General features: G+C 40.9%; 3 protein-coding genes across 4 annotated transcripts; 1 reads left to right on the forward strand and 2 right to left on the reverse strand.

The window, feature by feature from the left end:
- Positions 1-1,991: 1,991 nt before the first annotated feature.
- Positions 1,992-5,302, reverse strand: LOC120048532 (tRNA selenocysteine 1-associated protein 1-like). The gene is made up of 7 exons (XM_038994595.1): positions 5,166-5,302; positions 4,640-4,737; positions 4,360-4,459; positions 4,089-4,141; positions 3,674-3,827; positions 3,484-3,517; positions 1,992-3,267 (listed from the first exon to the last, which is right to left on the reverse strand). The coding sequence occupies exons 1-7, from the start codon at positions 5,187-5,189 to the stop codon at positions 3,122-3,124; spliced, it is 609 nt and encodes a 202-aa protein (XP_038850523.1). The 5' UTR covers positions 5,190-5,302; the 3' UTR covers positions 1,992-3,121.
- A 136-nt stretch (positions 5,303-5,438) lies between these two features.
- On the forward strand, positions 5,439-14,615 carry LOC120048529 (mitochondrial folate transporter/carrier-like). The gene is made up of 7 exons (XM_038994592.1): positions 5,439-6,275; positions 6,512-6,662; positions 8,793-8,878; positions 9,661-9,815; positions 12,339-12,452; positions 12,669-12,814; positions 13,101-14,615. The coding sequence occupies exons 1-7, from the start codon at positions 6,086-6,088 to the stop codon at positions 13,222-13,224; spliced, it is 966 nt and encodes a 321-aa protein (XP_038850520.1). The 5' UTR covers positions 5,439-6,085; the 3' UTR covers positions 13,225-14,615.
- LOC120048531 (collagen triple helix repeat-containing protein 1-like) lies at positions 13,507-20,760 on the reverse strand. Of its 2 annotated transcripts, XM_038994593.1 has the most exons (5): positions 20,595-20,760; positions 19,703-19,786; positions 16,358-16,576; positions 15,835-16,051; positions 13,507-14,724 (listed from the first exon to the last, which is right to left on the reverse strand). In XM_038994593.1, exons 1-5 carry the CDS (start codon positions 20,703-20,705, stop codon positions 14,582-14,584), a joined length of 774 nt encoding a protein of 257 aa, XP_038850521.1. In that variant the 5' UTR covers positions 20,706-20,760; the 3' UTR covers positions 13,507-14,581. The 2 variants fall into 2 exon arrangements, with proteins under 2 accessions (XP_038850521.1, XP_038850522.1); XM_038994594.1 differs by lacking the exon at positions 19,703-19,786 and having other exon boundaries at positions 13,510-14,724.
- Positions 20,761-21,848: the final 1,088 nt, after the last annotated feature.

Here is a 21,848-nt window from a genome sequence, read left to right on the forward strand (position 1 = left end):
GCATTTTGTATTATTCTGTACGTAAATCTGTGACACGCCATTTAGTCAAAATGCAAGTGGAGATCTACCTCTGACTTTTTAAATCATGACTTAAAAAACATAAGCCTATGCAACATTAACCAATTAAAACAGTACTGTAGCAATGAGGTTTGTGCAGTAGGCTATAGGCCTAATACATTATCACTGCGTATTGGCAATGCTGGAATTGCCCTGCCAATGTTGTTCTTCTCAGACCATTTTGTGGGGGAAAAAACAGATAGATGATCAATTTGTTGTATTACTCGTGAAGCACTGCAAAGTGAGCATAATATAAAAAAAAAAAGTTTTATTGGACTGATGGCCTACATCTGATGGTCAGTCTGAGGGGAAGGACGGGAAGAGCGGTCACCCGACTCATTGTCCCTCTGTCCTCCGTCCTCCTTCCCCTCAGACTGACCATCAGATGAGAAAAGAGGACACAGTCTTCCAGCTGATGGCAAAACTCAAGTCGCACTGCAGTATTTCTGCCTCATGCACCAATTCAAGGTGTTAATCCTTTGACCAGAGAAAGTGAAATATTCCTCCATATTAAAAAAGACAAGCCGCTAATAATAACAACTCAAGTTTATCGGAACACTTTGCTAAACTCGTTCATTGCAGCTGTAGTACTGTTTGTAGCATTTGGAAGTAGGGCGAACGCACATTTAATGGCTTATAACTGTTTTGAACAAAGTGTTGACAGTGCTGAATAACAACTTAAACATGAACTTACACATAAAAACAGCAGCTCTTCGCTGTATTCGTTGTCTCTCTCTAGTCATGGTTTTAAAAGTTGTGAAATGTCAGTATCAACTTTGCTGTGCGTTCGATGCTTCTTTTTTCTCCAGTCTATGGCTCGATAAACTGTGCAGACACAGTAATCTGAGCCATCTGATTGGCAAACTGTAGGCCTATAGATGCACTTGATTCGCTCTCGGGGCCTGCCGGGTAGGCGGAGTTCTACCTTCAGACACATGAAATGGTTCAAAATGGGAACACTTTGCCTTCCCGGTGCTAGGGCTGCTGAATCAAGTGCACCTACCGCCAACAGCGTGAAACAAATACAAAAAATAGGAACGCAAGGCTTTATCGTTGGCATTTTTACAGAAATGTTTGGTGATCGACTAGGAATGCCTTGGAGATTGACCGGTTGGTGACCACTGATTTAGTATATGTTACGTTTCATATGGTATGTATTAATTTGTTGATGTCCATCATCCATTTCGTATGTTACCAATTGAAAAACGTACAATATGTTGCGAAATTGCAAAACGTATATGTTACAAATTCCAATTTGTTGTGGCTAACATTAGCTAGGTGGCTAACGCTAATGTTAGCTAGCTCTAGGAGTTAAGGATAGGAGAAGGGTTAGCTAAAAGGATTAAAGTTAGGGGAAGGATTAGCTAAAAAGATTAAGGTTAGGGGAAGGGTTAGCTAAAATGCTAAGTAGTTGCTAATTTGCTAAAATGCTCAAGTTGTCCATGATGACATTTGAACATGCAACCTTCAGGTTGCTAGACGTTCACATTATCCACCCACCCATCCATCCCGACCAACCTACTTTCATTTTTGCCATAAGAAACCTATGTGAGCATACCAAACTAAACATAACATACTCATTTGAGTGTTCCGGATTTACGTATACTATGTTACATCTAGTCTATGAGAACAGTCTGCAACGATAGACACTCTCTGGGGCTGGGTGTGTGGAATGATTGAGGTAGCTGGATGCAAACTGAAGGCTCTGTTTTACTATTGTTTCACTTCAGGATTCTGATTCCAGCCTATAATTGAGGAGGATTCTAGGAAGGAATACCCCCCCTCTTTTCAAATAGAGTAACAGATTATTTTAGGGCCCTAAAGTTTGTTTCGGAATTAGGTTGTTCCACATTGCCAAGACATAGCTACACTCCTGAAAAATAGCAAATTAAAAGACAAAAAAATGAAATAAATTCACAACCAAATATATTATATAATTAATTAAATGTATCAAAATTAGCTTTTAATACATGTCGGTCTCAGAGCATCAATGTCACATGTGTTTCTCTTCAAAAGCAAGACACATGAACACTGGTGATGTGAGCTTGTAGATACGGATATTCTTTGCTGTAGTCAGCATGTGGTCTCGGAGCTAATTAACACTGAACAAGCTGATCTGATACTGTATTTCAACTACAGTAATATGAGGTGATCTGTAGACTAGCCTTAAAGAATACCATCATATCCTGCTAAACAGGACATTCCATTTGATATTGATGAAAGTTACACTTTATAATAACTCAAATTAACAAGCATTCATAACCAACTTAAAGTATTTCATTATATGAAAACATGTAAAAGCATTTATATTAATTTATGAAGCATTTATAACATATTATTCATGTAAGTTATTATAAAGTGCTACTGATGAATTGAGAATGAATACACACACCTCAACATTGTCTTGTGTTGACGAATATTTACACAAAGCAGAATCAACAATCCTGTCTGTACCACAGCTTTCAAATTATAACATGGAGGAGAAAGGTTTAAAACACCCACTACACAGTCTTCCACTCCACAATAAAAAGCAAGTGACCCTAGATAGATAATCAATAGGTTGAAAAGGGTGTCGAATAGGGATTATATTTCAATCTTATTCTATTTTCCAGTGTGGACAATAAATATGAAAAGGAAGCTATGTGAAGGAGGGAAAAGACAGAGGCTCATACTAGCACTGCGGTCCATTTAAGATATGATTACAAAGACATCAAGCACCGAAACAAGCCTGTTCATTGGGCAATTGGACAAAACCAGTGCCCAATAACCCAAAAGAAATGAGTGGGGGTGAGCAATAAAAATTAAATTAAATTCAAACATGAGGGGGGCATCCTTTCAGTCACTGGAGCTGGGTTCACACGAATCACACGAATCATACACTGTGGTCTGTTCGCTTAGCTTAGCCCATTGCAAGAGTACAAGACACTGAAGACCAGCTACTCTTGGCAGGCAGGACGAGATGCCTTTACCCTTTGAACCTTCACACTGGGCTGTTCCAAACAATCCACATCGAGAGGTTGAGAGTCCGACTGTTGCTGTCTGTCGACCAGGGGGTCTGCTAGCTCTACTGTGCCTTGGATGGTGCAGCAGCAGTAGGACCAGGAGGCTCCAGGGCAGGCCAGTGGCAGTCTATGAGGGCATCATAAAGCTCCTCACTCTCCTCCATGTACTGCCTGTTGACTGCCACCACATCCAATGCCACCATGGGGTCTGCAGGAGGCACACACACAAGGCACACAGTAAGAACACAGTCAGGCACACAGACAAAGGGGCACAGCCCAAGAGCCTTAAAGATCAGACAGACTGGACAGTTTGAAGGCTATACTCCAGGCCTAGGTTCAATACATTATGTCAAATAGTGTCAAATACTTAAGCTGCTTTTTTGTATCATGAAGCTAGAGAAATGAAAGAAAACAGAGCACTCACACTCCAGTCCATCATCTTCAGTCTCCCCATAACCCTAAAACAAAAAGAAGGTCTTTACTCACAACAGCCATGCCCTGACCCTGAGAACCATGGTTATTAACCTCTAACATCACATATTCAGTGGTCATTAGAATGGTACCGCTTATGTATATGTAAAGAGTGATAGAGTAGAGGGGGTGGGAGAACACACCTGGTTGCTATAGTCATAGTGGTTGTAGTTGTAACCTCCGTAGCTGCCTGTGTTCTGGTCATACCCCCAGTTGGAGTAGTAGTCAGGGTACTGTTGGTAGTACTGGTTGTTGTATGAGTATGGCTGATTGTACCTGTTGTCTGAGTAACCACCTCTGTTTTTACAGGAAAGAAAACCTTTATGAATAAACATAATATTTATTAAAAATCAATATGCTATTAATAATGAGTAATGAATGAAAAGTGTGGATTATTTGGGATATGTCCTACATCTGTGATGGGAGACAACTTGAACATACCAAACAAATGGAGTAAAAGTGTCTTCTTTCATCTACACACAACTACCTTCTCTACTGTATGAAGGGAGGCTCCGTTAGTCCCTGGACAAAGTAAATTCAGTGGCATGCAGTACATACCTGCTCTCTCCTTGTCTTCCATACGTGGCACGGTTTAGTTTGAACCTCTTCGGCTGTAGAGAAGAGAGTTTTTTTCAGAATGGATTATTCCAGACGTTATTTATTTCTAATAAAGTTAATGGGTATATCAATAGTTCACCATATGCCCTATACATATCCAATCCTCTCAGAGTGCCTGAAATAGGTGTAGTAGGTAGGGGCTATGTGTTGATTCGGGATTGGAAATCAATGTGGAATCATTAAGTGCTGTGTGTGTGTGGTGGCCCTGTACCGGTGTGGCTCCAGGGAGAGGCTTCCCGTTGACTTTCCTTAGACACCTCTCAGCAGTGGCCTCGTCCGCCAGCTCAACAAAGCAATAGCCTGCCGCACCCCTAGACAAGGTGGAGAAGGACCGAAACACATACGTGTCGTGTTTGGTGGTTGTGCAAGTTCTTCTGTTGTTGAATAGTGATAGTAATATACAGTAGCTACAAGACATCCCCAAAGACAAAAAAAAGTCTGCATTAGTCATAACCCTTCTATTGTAGTAGCCTAATGTTCTCCCGTCTTACCAGTTCATTTTGTTCCGGATGATTCTCACCCCCACCACAAGCTCTCCCATGGTGGCGAATGCACGAGAGATGAACTTCTCGTCCATATAAGGCTCTAACTACAGGGGATGAGAGAAAAACACTAAGTTGAACAGAAAACCTCTACTCTAGCTAGCTACTGTAAGTTGCCTACACTCTGTAACTCTGTACTCTACACTCTAGCTAGCTAGCTACATTCAACTGAACATATTCTCAAACGTTCAGGGTCACTGACTTGGCGTGGTCTTTATCACCCAGAAATGACAGTCTTCACTAGACTAGAGGCTCTTTGGGGCTTGTCAGTGAGCAAGAACTAGTTAACGTTGGCCAAATATTAAAAATGCCTGAGGGTGCATCTATTATCTAACGAGCTAGTTGTTATCACGGTGGTAGCACTGAGGTGAGGTAACACTAGCTATCCTAAAGTGGGAGTCACACAAGAGCTAGGATATGCTAATGCTAGTTTTCTATGCATGCAAAGTTGTTATAATAACATATCAGGACTTACATTACCCATCCATAAGCAACTCATTTTGTTTACAATTTCAGTTCACCAACGTAAACACAGCTTCATAACACACGCTGCGATTGTTGCAAATCTGCAGACTGCCATCTAGAGGATTTGCGGATGGTGGTTGGGGGTGTTCCTTTTACTGTTGCATTGTGGGATAGTAAAGTCCTCCACATTGCGTCACATTTCCTAAAACGTATTGGCGCTTTTGGTGCGTTCAAGACAACTGGGATTTCGGAAAAAAACGTCAGGGATCTTCAGGTCGGAAAGTCCGAGTTCGAGAAAGAGGCCCGAGTTCCCGGCTTGGAACTCCGAGTTGGATGACGTTTTCTCAGGCGGAGTTCGTTTTTCCGAGTTCCCAGTTGTCATGAACGCACTGAAGTCGGAAGTCTGAGATTTCCGAGTTGGCTGTTGTTTGAACACTGCATCGTAAGAAAACTGGAAACGCGGGGGAAAACGAGGTCAAATCATGAAGTCAGTTATCTTCGGGTAGGAAAGTCGGAGCTCTAGAAAGATGTCAGAGTTTCCGATTTGGAATTCCGAGTTGGATGACGTTCAAAACGATTTACCCAGTTGGAGCTATTTTTTCCAAGTTCCCAGTTATCTTGAACCCACGGAAGTCGGCGATTTCCGAGGTCTGAGTACCAGTTGTTTTGAACTGGGCATATCCGCTGCGAACTAGTCATTGGAAAGGTCGTGCCAGGCATAAATGTAGCTTGTACCACATGACAAAGACGTGGGTCACTAAAACGTCTTAAAATATGATGTGGTTACTTCAAGTATGTGCCTTTTGGATTCCGGGATTAGATTTTACAGTAGCACGAAAGCGTGCGCGTTCAGTTCAATAAAATCTGAAGAATCAAATAACATTAGCTGACGTTACCTTCTAGCTAAATTCACAGAATAACTAGGTAAACATGAGTCCTGCTACAGGACTTCCTGCTTCTTCGGGATCCCCTGGAAGTAGCACACCTTTCTCCATAACTGGACATATCCAGCAAGTCTACAGCCATGTCAAAATAGAGAATTTGGTTGCAGGACTCAGTGGAGGAGTCGTGTCAACACTGGTGCTTCACCCTCTTGACCTAGTCAAAATCAGGTTTGCAGGTAACGTATGTCAATGTGTGGCTCTAAACCTCTTAGCTACAAGGTGTTTATTTGTCCTGACTAAAACGGATTTGCAGCAGCTAGCTAACTTCTACCTTTGACAGGTGTAAGAACCTGAAAATGATGCAATCGGCACATGGTAATAACATAGGAGTAGCTTGCTACCTGGCTATAACAGTTGATGTTCTGTTGACTCTGACAGTGCATGTTTTCCCCTGCCTTGTCTTTTCCTGCAGTGAGTGATGGACTGGACCTGAGACCTAAATATAATGGCATTATTCATTGTTTGAGAAATGTGTGGCAGCAGGAGGGGGTCCGAGGACTCTACCAAGGAGTCACCCCCAACATCTGGGGTGCTGGGGCATCATGGGGCCTCTACTTCTTCTTGTATGTATAACCAGAAGAAGTAAAACCAGTCTACTTTCTCAGGGATAATAACTTTACAATATGACACTGGATGACATGACAGTCCATCAGCTGACATATATTTGAATTTCAATAGTCTATCCCAGGTTTTTTTTTAACTTTTCTTTACCAGGTAAACTGCAGACATTTTTTTTTTTACAAAATCAAATTTTCTGCAATTCTACAAATGTTTCCATTGAGGTGACATAAAATGTTGTAGATTTGAAGCTAGTTTACAGCAATTCTACACAGTTTGGCATGGAGCTGAGAGACAATTCTACGGTTTTAAAGCTAATTTCCAGCAATTCTATGCATTTTGCAATGCTTAATGCTGTGTTCTGCTGCTCAGACATTATAATAAAATCCCTGACTGTCTAGCTATTATTGAATTGTTAGTGCTCAAATATGGTATTATTTCAAATATATACAGTACCAGTCAAAAGTTTGGACACACCTACTAATCTTTATTTTTACTATTTTCTACATTGTAGAATAATAGTGAAGACATCAACACTATGAAATAACACATATGGAATCATGTAGTAACCAAAAAAGTGTTAAACAAATATATTTTAGATTTGAGATTCTTCAAAGTAGCCACATTTTGCCTTGATGACAGCTTTGCACACTCTTGGCATTCTCTCAACCAGCTTCATGAGGTAGTCACCTGGGATGCATTTAAATTAACAGGTGTGCCTTGTTAAAGGTTCCTTTGTGGAATTTCTTTCCTTAATGCATTTGAGTCAATCAGTTGTGTTGTGACAGGGGTGGTATACAGAAGATAGCCCTATTTGGTAAAAGACCAAGTCCATATTATGGCAAGAACGGCTCAAATAAGACATGAAGGTCAGTCAATCTGTAAAATGTAAAGAACTTTGAAAGTTTCTTCAAGTGCAGTCGCAAAAACCATCAAGCGCTATGATGAAACTGGCTCTCGTGAGGACCGCCACAGGAAAGGAAGACCCAGAGTTACCTCTGCTGCAGAGGATAAGTTCATTAGAGTTAACTGCACCTCAAATTGCAGCCCAAATAAATGCTTCACAGAGTTCAAGTAACAGACACATCTCAACATCAACTGTTCAGTGGAGACTGTGTTAATCAGGTCTTCATGGTTGAATTTCTGCAAAGAAACCACTATTAAAGGACACCAATAAGAAGAAGAGACTTGCTTGGGCCAAGAAACACAAGCAATGGATATTAGACCGGTGGAAATCTGTCCTTTGGTCTGATGAGTCCAAATTTGAGATTTTTGGTTCCAACCACTGTGTATTGGTGAGACGCAGAGTAGGTGAACGGATGATCTCTGCATGTGTGGTTCCCACCATGAAGCATGGAGGAGGAGGTGTGATGGTGTGGGGGTGCTTCGCTTCGCTGGTGACACTGTCAGTGATTTATTTAGAATTCAAGGCACACTTAAGCAGCATGGCTACCACAGCATTCTGTAGCGATACGCCATCGCATCTGGTTTTGGCTTAGTGGGACTATCAATTGTTTTTCGCTAGGACAATGACCAAAAACACACCTCCAGGCTGTGTAAGGGCTGTTTGACTAAGAAGGAGAGTTGCATCAGATGACCTGGCCTTCACGATCACCCGACCTCAACCCAAATGAGATTGTTTGGGATGAGTTGGACCGCAGAGTGAAGGGAAAGCAGCCAACAAGTGCTCAGCATATGTGGGAACTCCTTCAAGACTGTTGGAAAAGCATTCCTCATGAAGCTGGTTGAGAGATACATTTTAGTTTATGTATTTAACTAGGCAAGTCAGTTAAGAACAAATTCTTAATTACAATGAGGGCCTAGGAACAGTGGGTTAACTTCCTTCATACTGGACACAGAGACGTAAAAATTGTATCCACGATGGTATTCTGTTGCAGCTAGCGATATTCATAAAATAAATATTTTTCACATTAAACCCCCCCCCCCACAAAAAAAAATGTGCGTATGCCCTGCAGCCCAGTTTGAAATCCCCTGATCTATCCAATCAAATATGAACTCATAACTTAACATGACTGTTGATAATAGCACTTTTAAATAGCAATGGTAGCTTAGGGATTTGTCTATTGAAATGTCCAATGAATTTTCTGTACTGTCTGTGTTAACTTCCCCCACAGTTACAATGCCATCAAGGCGTACACTAAGGAAGGGCGTCAGTCTGAACTGAGTGCCACAGAACACCTGCTGTCAGCCGCCCAAGCAGGTTAGTACTGCCTCTGTCTAGACCCCAGGGACACACACACTGATGGTGGTGTGAGGTCAATACAATGTGTATAACCACAACTTCGAAGGTCAACACTGTTTTATCTATCCGCATAGGACCAGTGTGGGTCGGTCCATGCTTTCATTCCAATCAAACAGTTACCGTTACACAGCGAAATAAACATATAGTCTGCTCCACTAGTCCAGACTTTGATTAGTTGAATCAGGCGTGTGACTGACTGGTTGGAACAAAATATTTGACACTTCTGACTCAGGAAAAAGTACATATGTGTATACATTACATTACAGTTACTGGTAAATTTTGTGACCTTTTATTCCTTTTTTGGCTATATACAGTCATGTGATTTGATTTACCCTAGCCTAATGATGTTAGAGAGCTCAGTGGAATAAACTAATGCACTGCACTCACTGCCAGACAATGGTAAAGGGAAGAAAGACACTGACTGCCCTGTGTCATGTTCTACCAACCTCAAGTGACTTTAATTAAACTTAATGAGATAGGGGTCTTCACCAGCTCCATCCTTCACAGGCTCCATGTAATGTAGCGTAGAGCTTGTAGTTTGGTTTAATTCATGTTGTACACTTATGCAGCTGTGTGTGTGTGTGTGTGTGTGTGTGTGTGTGTGTGTGTGTGTGTGTGTGTGTGTGTGTGTGTGTGTGTGTGTGTGTGTGTGTGTGTGTGTGTGTGTGTGTGTGTGTGTGTGTGTGTGTGTGTGTGTGTGTGTTAGCTCAGAAACTCACCTCTTTTCCCTCTGTCTCCAGGTGTATTGACTCTCACCCTAACCAACCCTATCTGGGTGACTAAGACTCGCCTGGTGCTGCAGTATAACGCTGATCCCACCAGGAAACAGTATAAAGGGATGATGGATGCACTGGTGAAGATCTACCGGTATGAGGGGATACCTGGACTGTACAGGGTGAGGCTCAGTATAACCCAGGTTTTGTCATCTGTATGTATGATGGCTATATCCTGAATAGAGCTTATTAGGACTCTTGTCTGCTTACAGGTCAGGTCCAGTGAATGTGCAGGACATGTGAAGGGTGCCATATGTAAACATGTTTTCTCCTTAAGATCCCTCACAGCCTAAAATTAGGCAATGTACCATAACACTTCAATTTAACGCTGTCTCAAATAGCCACCTGTCCTTTTTAATAGCCGGGCATCGGCAAACACTTCAGCAAATAAATGCCTGTTTCAAATAAACGCTGGGTCTAAATGAATTGTTTACGAGGTTACCATGGACAAAGCTCTGATATTCCCACAGTCAACATTTTTTTATTTTATTCTGTCATTGTTGCTAGCCATGGCGCCACCAAAAAGAAAACACGAGATCAAATGGAGCTCTCTATGTAGCTGATGCGCGAAATTGGGGAGTATGATAGGCACGCTAGTCTTTGCAAGTCTGATCTACAATGGATTTGTTATTATAATGTTTATACTGGTCACAATAAACAGTGTGGTAGTCTTTTCAACTTTTCATTGAGAAAAGCTGTGTGCATTAAGGAAATAGTCGCCTGGCTCAAATAGTCGCCTGGCTCAAATAGAAGCCTGGCTCAAATAGAAGCCTGTCTCTAATAAGCACAGATTGTGTTCAGTGATTGAAGCAAATAAACACCACGGCTATTAAAGATGCAGAAATCGCTCTGACATTTCTTGGTTGCTCAAATTCTAATAGTTCTAATAAGACTCCTGAACAGGTAATCAAATGGCTACCCGGACTGTTTGCATTGTGTTCCCCCCCTAACCCCTCTTTTACGCTGCTGCTACTCTCTGTTTATCATATATGCATAGTCACTTTAACTATACATTCATTTAAATACTACCTCAATTAGCCCGACCAACCGGTGCCCCCGCACATTGGCTACCCGGGCTAACTGCATTGTGTCCCGCCACCCACCACCCACCAACCCCTCTTTTACGCTACTGCTACTCTCTGTTTATCATATATGCATAGTCACTTTAACCATATCTACATGTACATACTACCTCAATCAGCCCGACTAACCGGTGCCTGTATATAGCCTCGCTACTGTTATAGCCTCGCTACTGTGTATAGCCTCGCTACTGTTATTTATCACTGTCTTTTTACTGTTGTTTGTATTTCTTTACTTATCTATTGTTCACCTAATACCTTTTTTTTTTTTTTTTGCACTGTTGGTTAGAGCTTGTAAGTAAGCATTTCACTGTAAGGTTGTATTTGTTCCACGTGACAAATAAACTTTGATTTGATTTGAGTTAGCCTCATTTAATTTAGTGTAGTGTAGAGAATCATTGTACCATCTAAACCGCTGTGAAATAGCTTTTCCATACTCCAAAATATTGTATTTTCAGATGTTTGAAGCTGGTGTACAAAACCGAAAGTAAAAGCCGCAAAACAAAACTTAAGAACGAGAAGCATAGAAATAGCCACATAGAACAGATCTACCACTTCTTAGACTTGCTTTCAATGAGTGACATACCTACAACTCACATTTCAATGTGAATTTGGTCATTTGCCCAAAAAGGTACATATTGCAGCTTTTATTGAAGTTTTACAGTATGTACTGTAGTTGCATAAAATTTGAATGTATGTCTTGTAGACTACCACTAGGGGGCAGTACATCCATTTGACATTTTAGCAATTTAGCACACTCTTATCCAGAGGGACATACATTTAGTGCATTCATCTTAAGATAGCTAGGTGAGACGACAACATTTCAGTCAGTGGTGGAAAAAGTACCAAATTGTCATACTTCAGTAAAAGTAAAGATACATTAATAGGAAACGACTCAAGTGAAAGTCGCCCATTAAAATGCTACTTGAGTAAAAGTTTAAGTATCTGGTTTTAAATATACTTAAGTATCAAAAGTAAATGTAATTGCTAAAATATACTTAAGTATAAAAAGCAAAAGTATCAGTCATTTCAAATTCCTTATATTAGGCAATCCAGACGGCACCAAACCAGTACAGCTACCCCAAAAACTACTTAAGTAGTATGTTAAAGTATTTTTACTTAACTACTTTACACAGCTGTTCACAGTCATAGTAATACGTAAATTTTTTCCTCAATAAAGTATTTAGTAGTGTTAGTAGAAGTAGATCATGCACAGGGCAGGGCTGATCAATGTCAGTCCTCTAAGGCCAAAACACTTCTGGTTGTCATCCTCTACTTCTAATAAGGGACTAATTCAGACTTGGGACACCAGTTGAGTGCAATTAACTACCAGGTAGGGGAAAAACAGAAGTGTTTCGGACCTCCAGGACCGGAATTGAACAGCCTGGGTAGTCGATAGGATAAATTGTCTTTCAAGATATTAGTGTCTTTAAATCAGCTATAAGTATTTTTCAATATTATAAATACCATGATCATATCAATTGGATTTGGAAGATAATATATAACATTTAATTTCAAAGTTTATTTGTCAGGTACAGATAATGACCCCGGTGTTTAATCCTCCAGGGGTATGTTCCTGGTTTATTTGGCACATCACACGGGGCATTGCAGTTCATGGCCTATGAGGAGCTAAAGAGAGACTACAACAAATATAAGAAAATGCCTTCAGAAGCTAAACTGGTGAGTGCAGACTGCAGTGAGGAAACATTAAGACTTCTATAACCACACTTAGTTTTAATGACTCAACCATATGGGTAATAAACCTTTAAATTACTTATTAAGAAAACCCACATCTAAGTGTTGCAGGATTTCTGGAAGAATTACCGTAATGCTTATGAAAGAAGTGACTCACAGGCATCATTCCTCCAACCTCTCTCTCTCTCTCGGTCTGACCAGAATCCATTGGAATATATCACAATGGCAGCTCTATCCAAAATATTTGCTGTGGCTACCACATACCCTTACCAGGTGGTGCGGGCTCGCCTGCAGGACCAGCATAATAAGTACAATGGAGTCCTGGATGTGGTCAGGAGGACATGGAGGTAGGCCAAGACCACACTGTTGGTTAACTGTACATACAGGGAAAACAGCTAGTTTTAGGTTAACTAGCCAAAACTTGGTAGAATTGACTGTTAACTGGGCATATAACCATGTTCATGGGTTAGGTAACATAACAGTATGAAGCAACGAAGATCTGCAGCTTCAAACTCTAACCCTACAGAGAGCCATGAGAAAGCTTGCTAACGCCCATTCCAATGCTGCCATTTCAGTCTGTTTTTTTTCTCCCACATAGTGACTACTGTGTTTCTTTTGGCCCCTCCTCCACAGGAATGAGGGAGCTGTAGGTTTCTATAAAGGCATGGTGCCCAACCTGATCCGTGTCACCCCAGCCTGCTGTATCACCTTCGTGGTCTATGAGAACGTGTCTCGCTTCCTGATGGGCCAGAAGTGAGGAGGACTAAGGAGACAGCCATGGAAGGACCACAAAAAGGAAGGGATTCAGACAGTGTATGTGGCGCTAGATAAGATAAGCCATGAACTGAAGTCTGCAGAACTGTCACAGCAGGTAACTGGACAACTGAAGCAGACATATCACCTGGATGCACCTCTGGCAGCCGAGTCAAAACATGATGTTGACAATGCTGATAATTAAAGACTGGTCTCTGTCTCTTCCTTGGATGCATCACAGAAGAACAGACCTACTGGTACTGTACAGGATGTGGGTGTGAAACATCAAAGCAAAAAGCAACCATTCTTTCAATGCTGCTGGCTGGCTGTGTGTGTGTGTGTGTGTTAAAAGAGCATACCTGCTATTTTCAGGGTACTAATGTACGCCCAATTTGTTTTTATTTAATGGATTGGTATCATACTGTAGTGCATATAATTATGTCATAGGAAATGATCACAGATGACTGATTGCACCGTTTAACATCTTTGAAATAATGTTAATTTCAGAAGTCTTAATTTGAAATATCAATGTTGAATTGGCATTAGTTCATTTTCAGGTAAAATGTTCTATTAAAGTTTAAAGCTTTATGTTGCTTTTGCATTTCAGATAATTTTACATTTTGCTGTGCTGTGTTCACTTGTCATTTCAAAACGATATGAACACAATTGTTTTTATGAATTCACCTGGTCATGCATAAACAATGTTCAACAAAAGTTATTCTCTGATAGTAAAACATTTGTTAGCTTTTTGTAGCTTCAGATTACATTTAACAAAGATAACAAAGATATCAACACATGCATTTCTTTATTAATTTACCTGGTAATGCATAAACCAATGTTCAAATGATGTTCTTCTCTGATAGGAAAACATTTGTTAGCTTTTTTTGCTTCAGATAAAATTTAAAGCTGTGCCGTGTTAACTTGTCACTTGAAAAATATATCTACCCATGCATTTCTTTATGAATTCACCAATTTTCAAAAAACGTATTTTCTGATAGGAAAACATGTTATAGTGAAATGAGTAACACAATGCTTGATTCATATACCATATTACTTAATTGACAGTAATTCAAAATCTTGCCTTATTAAACAGGAATGGGACTAATGAGGAATAAATCTAATTTCAGGTGGCCAATATACTAGACCCTACCCATGTGCTGTAGTACAAAACATTCAAGTGAACATCAGTGATCCTGTAGTAGGCTTTAGCCACAACTGAAGTTGTCTGATTGGCCAGAGGACATTGTCAAAGACTAGGAACCCATCCAGAAACTAAACTGATATGTAGTCAAAGGCTTCAGAAGGACTGTTAGGGGTTCTTTCTCTATGGGGCCTGGTCCCATCACTTAATAAAGACGGCCTCATTTGGGCAACTCCTCTATGAAGACCCTGGATACGGAGTTCCACCCTGTAGATGCGTCTCCTCTGGGGTAGTCAGCACAGGTCCCCACCCAGATAGCCACGTCCACCAGGCCTGCCCGGATCCCCTCACACAACCCTTCAACTGGGACAAGACGAGAGGAATACACAGGTCATAGATCCCCTCACACAACCCTTCAACTGGGACAAGACAAGAAGAGGAGTTACTCTAACAACTGTTTACAAAGTGTTGTTTCTACAGTCATTAATGCATAGTTAAAAGGACAAAGTGTCACTGAGAAAAATACTAAGGTCATTGAGGTATATTTACAAGACAACTTCCTGAGTTACATTGAACACACACTGCCGTATGTGTGCCAATAGAAGGGCTGTTAATTGCTTTGTTTTGGTCTTGCTACAGTGGTGAACTTGGCAGCTAAAGAAAGAATTATAATAATATGGAGTAGGCATGCGTATGCCAAATGTCTTGCTTCACAGTAGAATTTAAACAGTAATAGTAGAGATATTATTAATATTTTTTTTTTTTTTTTTAGATTTTATCCCCTTTTCTCCCCAATTTTCGTGGTATCCAATCGCTAGTAATTACTATCTTGTCTCATCGCTACAACTCCCGTACGGGCTCGGGAGAGACGAAGGTCGAAAGCCATGCGTCCTCCGAAGCACAACCCAACCAAGCCGCACTGCTTCTTTAACACAGCGCGCCTCCAACCCGGAAGCCAACCCGCACCAATGTGTCGGAGGAAACACCGTGCACCTGGCCCCCTTGGTTAGCACGCACTGCGCCCGGCCCGCCACAGGAGTCGCTGGAGCGCGATGAGACAAGGATATCCCTACCGGCCAAACCCACCCTAACCCGGACGACGCTAGCCCAATTGTGCGTCGCCCCACGGACCTCCCGGTCGCGGCCGGCTGCGACAGAGCCTGGGCGCGAACCCAGAGACTCTGGTGGCGCAGTTAGCACTGCGATGCAGTGCCCTAGACCACTGCGCCACCCGGGAGGCCGTTAATATTTTAAGGCTACAATAGATTTCACATTTGAGATATATAAGCAAAATAGCACCACAAACAAATGGCTACCACTAGCTACACTATCTCAGTTTAGCTCCGTTCCACTTACCGGATGAGCTATACATGTTGGTGGTATAATCTGTAACCAGATGAGGTTCTGTATATAGTGAGTGTAAGGTTGATTACCAGATGAGGTTCTGTGTATAGTGAGTATAAGGTTGATTACCAGATGAGGTTCTGTGTATGTTGATGGTGGAGTTGAGCTCAGGGCTGCCTTGGTCGAGGTAGATGATGAACTCGATGGGCAGAGGTCCTGTACACTCAGCTCCGTTGAAGGTGAAGTACCAACGCTGGCAGCAGGCTGTCTTACACTTCAGCCTCAGGGAGCCGCTGAAGAGCACACGCAGGGCACTGTCTGACCGCAGCTTGGTGAATGTACAGTCCTACAGGGAGACACGAGAGGTGGAGAGGAAATCCTAACACTAGCATCCAATGATAGCATCTTCAATGTTTTATGTTTTGTATTCATGTCTCATTTCAATTCAGTGTGAATAATACAATGTTGTTAACAGTAATTATACTGTTAGTACAGAGGCTTAAGAGCAAATTTAAATAACATGTTAACGAATGCTTTTCTCTAAACGAACACAATCAACATTATTATGGATGATCAATATAGTAATAATGCTGATGTAACTATATTACTCCGTGCCCCAGATCCTGTCTTATGAGCATTGCCTGCTACTTACAGCTATCTTGCCCAGGTCGATCCCATAGTTGAGTGAGTTCCAGGCACACTGCTTGTAGTTGGGTTTCCAGGGCTCCTCAAACACCTCACTCACACACTCTCCTTTCTCCCCCTTGATGCCATCGCGCCCCGGGATGCCAGGGGTCCCAGGGATGCCATTGGTGCCAGGGTTACCCTCCCTGCCAGGGGTGCCAGCCGGACCCTGGGGGCAGCTGTTGTACTGGAGAATGAGAGAGGGAGGGAGAGAGGAAGAGATGGAGGGAGAGAGAAAGAGACACTGTTATAATGGGGAACAAGAGGGAGAGACAGACTGTTCTAATAACCACACTAATAACATACCACCTAGAGTTAAGAAATACCAGGTTGTCATCTAAGGATCATATGAACTACATCAAATGTATGTGCCCACATTCATGACAATGGACATCTAGACCTGTAATGGATAATGGTGGACACAGACGTCAGTTCAATGTCTAATTTTGATTTACAGTTGATTGAGTTGTCAACTAACGTGAATTCAACCTGAAATCAACAGAAATGTGAACCTTGTCATGAATTTAGGCTAAAAGTTGGGTGAAAAAAAGACAAACATTTATGAAATTACTTTACGTTGATGACTTTTTGCAAATCCAATCACATTGATTTTTGTTTGTTTAAATGATGTGGAAACAACATTGATTTAACCAGTTTGTATCCAGGGGGACTTGACTCCCAATCACAAAAGTGCAAAAGAAGATGTCAAATGTCTGGGCCATTTGTGACCAAAATAAGTGAGTGATAGAGTGAATGAATCAGGAATTCAGAGTGTAAATCTGTGTTCCTGTGTTTGTGGTCAGTCGGTGACTTGAGACAGACAGACCAGCATGATTCAATGTCCAGTTCTGTTTTGTTTAAACAGATGCTCCCTCTTACTCACAGTGACTCAAACACATAGAGACAGGCTGGCCAAAGTAACCATACCACACACAGAGAGAGAAACCATGCTTCTCTAACATGACTGCTTATCGTAAGACTCTCATACTTAGATATACTTGGTGAATCTGCAACTGAGTAAATGTAAATCGGGGGAAATCAGGAAGTATTTTTCTGTGCTGTTGTCTGATGTACTAGGCCTAGAGTCCAGTATTTAACATACAAACTTGTGATACTCTTAGCTAAGCACATTGTATCAGAATAAATAATGTAGCCATGTTCTCAGATCAAGAACATTCACTCAAAGGATATATACGAACATAGGATTTTTTTGTTGTTGCCAGTGCTCAATGAAGTCATTAGTAACCGTTGAGAATCGTCTAGGAAAATGTCCGCTTATTATTAGTCATGCAGCTGTGCTGTGCTAGGTTGTGCTGTGCTGTGCAAAGCCTGAGTCTTCTATAACTAAAAAAGAAACCAAAGACAACTTCAGCTTATATTACAGTGAACTGGTTATTTCAAGAACTTGTTCTAACTTGAGCTGATATTGTTCATATTACTTTTAGACAATGAGAATTTCAGGAATGCCAAAATCAAATATAAAATGGGGTAGACTATGGAATTACATGCCGTATTTAAATTCCAGCTGTCGAGACACAAATGGTATAGTGAGCAATATACCAGGCTTGAAGAGACCTGGGCCCGGTTTCCCAAAAGCATCTTAAGGCTAAGTTCATTGTTAGAACCTTCGTAGGAGCGTCGTTATATCTCCGAGCTGTTTCCCAAAACCATCGCTATTAACGTTGCACTTGAAAACACTCGAAATCTAACGCCTGCCTCAGACCACTCATAGAACAGCTAAGCGTGCCGTAAAATGCTTTATTTGCCCTCACACGTCACTTTACACACAGAAGATCTCCGCTAAACATAGAATCACATCTGTCTCTGTGAGCATGATAACTTCAGAACAAAAATTAAAAGTTGCCACTGTCTTTGCAATTGATACAAACTAGCGACCTATAAAAATATGTTTCAAATGAGAGATGACCGCATTAAAATATAAACAGTAAGCTATAGGCCTATTTAAATCATTTTGAAATACATTTCATGTTCAATAAAATTTGTTATATTTTGCTGTCTTTAATTTGTCTCAACATATGTTATGATGTGTAGCCTAACATGTGCACAATGATCTGCCAAATCAGTGATTTAGTGCAAATTTATCATTAGAATAATACCCCTCAATATTTCCAGCCATAAGTGGTAATATCTATCTAGGTGTAGGAGCTGTTCCGTCGTCGGTATTGTGAAATAATTATAACGTTAAGGAAAGATTTTGATGGAGAAAGCTGATCCGAGAACAGCGAAAGCAGCACTCACTTTCTTTCGATCCTAACAGTATCAACACGTGCTCCAACGATACACTTAGCGACGATTCTCTCTGTATGGTGTTTAGGGAAACGCCTGATACATCTTCGGCCTTTGTAGGAAAGATGTATCTTTAAAACACTCGCAAGCCTACATTCCATCGCTATTGGAAAACTGGACCCAGGACTATTTTTGCCATTCAATGGCTATGGTGGAGCCACCTGGGGGTCTGCTCTGACTGGGGGAGTGATGTATCTGGGTCCCTCAGCCTACCAAACAAAGTACCAGGGTCATAATGTTGAAATAACAGATTGTGACTTTAAGATAAACCAAGTATTATCCTATTAATGCACTTGAGCACATGAATGGGATTTGAGATACATAATACAGTAGCCTATAAGTGACAATATGTAAATGCCTCTGTGACTATACATATATTTGAATGTGGTTATTATCCTTTATTAATATATGCCATTTAGCAGACACTTTTATCCATACATTGTTACATATGGGTGGTCCAGGGACTCCAACCCACAATCCTGGCATTGCAAGTGCCGTGCTCTATCAACTGAGCCATACAGGACTGGATCCAATATCATTATAAGACCACCGTTGAGGGAATGAATGTCTCTGATGTTTATTTTGGTTTGATTTGTTTCTGGAGAGAATTCAAAAGCCATGAAAGGAACCTCTGTTTCTGAAACGTGCTGAACAAACTGCAGTAGCCCACTGTATAATATACAGTGTTTATACTTTACACAGACAAACATACTACTGCTGTGATAACAGAGAAAGTGACTGTTATTGCAACTATGGACTAACATTGAGAAATCCCCAGCACACCATACATTAAGTTTGGACTCAATTAGGTCTTAGACAGATCCAAACTTTTCAAACGAGCTGGACAAAAAGAAGACCTAAAATAGAGAAAAAAGTGACGTCTCAGTAAACAGTGTGCAGACTTCAAGCCAGGGTGAGAGCATGCTGCTAAAGACATACAGAATACACAGTAACGTTACATTGGCAAGAAAAAAACGATATGCTCTGGAAAGGATGAGATTATTACCATGTTGTTCAAATAAGAGGTTCTTGAATCGGATTCAGCAGAGATTCTGGTGCAGTTTGGTTTATCTGCATCGTTTCCAGTACACTAGACAGATAATAACAAGATGATGTTCATCAAATCACATTACTCAGTTATTACCATGCAGTCCTTTACTGCTGGTCAGATGTATGCACTAGGACTACACCAAAGCAACCACCCACTAGTTTACAGTAGGCTAAACCTACTGGGCAAAAACTGGTTGAAAATGTAGTTTCCATGTGATTACAACCCCAACAAAATCAATGTGATGAGTTGAATCAACGTGGGAAACTAATTGGATTTGCAAAGTCATCAACATAATTTAATTTCGTATTTTTTTTTTCAAAAAACGTTTAACCGAAATCAAATGACATGGTGACATTTTGTGGGTTTCACGTTGAATTCACGTTAGTTGACAACTGAACCAAATGTAAATAAAAACTAGACGTTGAAATTACGTCTGTGCCCAGTGAACAAACAATGAACCAGCCAGACCCCTCGTGACTTCTGTCTGGGTCTTTGTTATTCTTCTGCATGTTGGACCTTTGTCAACTTCTTGTTTGCATCAGTTATGCCCAATATGCCATATAATATTGAAAGAACATTAGCGAGTGGCCACTGGTCAACGTGGCACCAATCATCCACAGCACATTCAACATGATGGTAGTAGGTATAGAACTGAAAATCACTAAAAAGCAAATATCTTTGAAAAAAACGTTTTGATATTTTAAAGGATGAAATAATGAAAGGAAATTGCAACAATTAAAGGCTTAAACATCGGTTAAATGAAGCGGGATGAGATTCGGTAGATGCGGCACTTTGAGGGCTGTGCAGCTTTAACCCAAAATAGTTTATTTGAGATGAGTTTTTTTACCTTTTCGTATTCAACATCCTTCCTGTCAAGTGCCTTTCTCAATTTCTCTGCTCCATGGAAAGGTAGAATCACGCAGGTGATGAGCAGCAGACGAGTTAGAGCTGATACCATCTTTTATTTTCCCAAAAGATCGAGAGAGACCACAGCACTTCCCTTCTGCTCTGCTGCGCCGTACTTCAAGTGAGTGGGGGTTAGGGAAGTTTAGAGCGCGCCTATACTCTGCCTATAAATGTGTTCTCACATAGCGTATGATTCATGAGTTTTTGTCACTTAAGTTTGTCAAATGTCTGGACCTACTCATAAGTTGTCATGGGCGGGAAATAACATTTTATTTGAAAATATAAATTATCTTAATAATGTGAGCCTACTGCGTGTCAATTGGTCTGGAACTGGAACATGTCTTAACCACATGGTCACTTGTTCAAGACCCGTTTTAGGCTATTTGTTCCCCCTCAATTGCTTCACTATAACAAAGTGCTCCAGCGAATTTGGAACTTTTACTGTTGAAAAGCGATATCTCAAGTATAAATAACGTAAAGTGCACACACTAAAGGGAAGAAGAAAAAAAACTTTTGAGCAAAATAGTGTTTTTTTTAGACACAACTGCAAACTTCAAGGAGTTGGTGTGATGGGAATCTGTGATGTCATCGGCCTCCCACATTGCTTGAGGAATAATAGAGGAGCAATAAAGAACAAAAGAAATCTTCAGCATTACAGATTGAATAGAGCCCAACATATTGATTATGCTTCAGCTTGTTTACAGTTGTTGTGGGCTGCCCTGTGCCCCACCACTAATAACAGATTGGGAAAATGGAACTATGTAATTTCTAATCTATTCTAGACCCACATCATGGTATGGAATCAGTTATATGTGGGTATCCTACTCTGTTATTTCATGAAATTGGGAAGATCTCAATGGCACACTCCTTGTGTCCTCTCGCCTCATCTCCTTCTCAAAACTCATTGGATGAGAAAGTCAGAGGTCCCGACCCTCTGATCTTCTCCTCCAATGGGTTTTGAGAAGGAGGCATATTTAATTGAGATGTTCCCTATGTATTTATCCTGTAGGCTTGCTGATGATGATTATGTTGATGACTACAAACAATTATAGGTTATGTCTATTGGTGCTTTGAAGACAACTGGGAACCCAGAAAAGGTCAAATCATGACGTCAGCTATTTTCAGGTCAAAAAATCTGAGCTCTAGAAAGACATCAGAGTTTCTGACTTGGAATTCCAAGTTGGATGAACTTTCA

The sequence above is a fragment of the Salvelinus namaycush genome, chromosome 5 (genome assembly GCF_016432855.1).
Source record: "Salvelinus namaycush isolate Seneca chromosome 5, SaNama_1.0, whole genome shotgun sequence".
Lineage (NCBI taxonomy): Eukaryota > Metazoa > Chordata > Actinopteri > Salmoniformes > Salmonidae > Salvelinus > Salvelinus namaycush.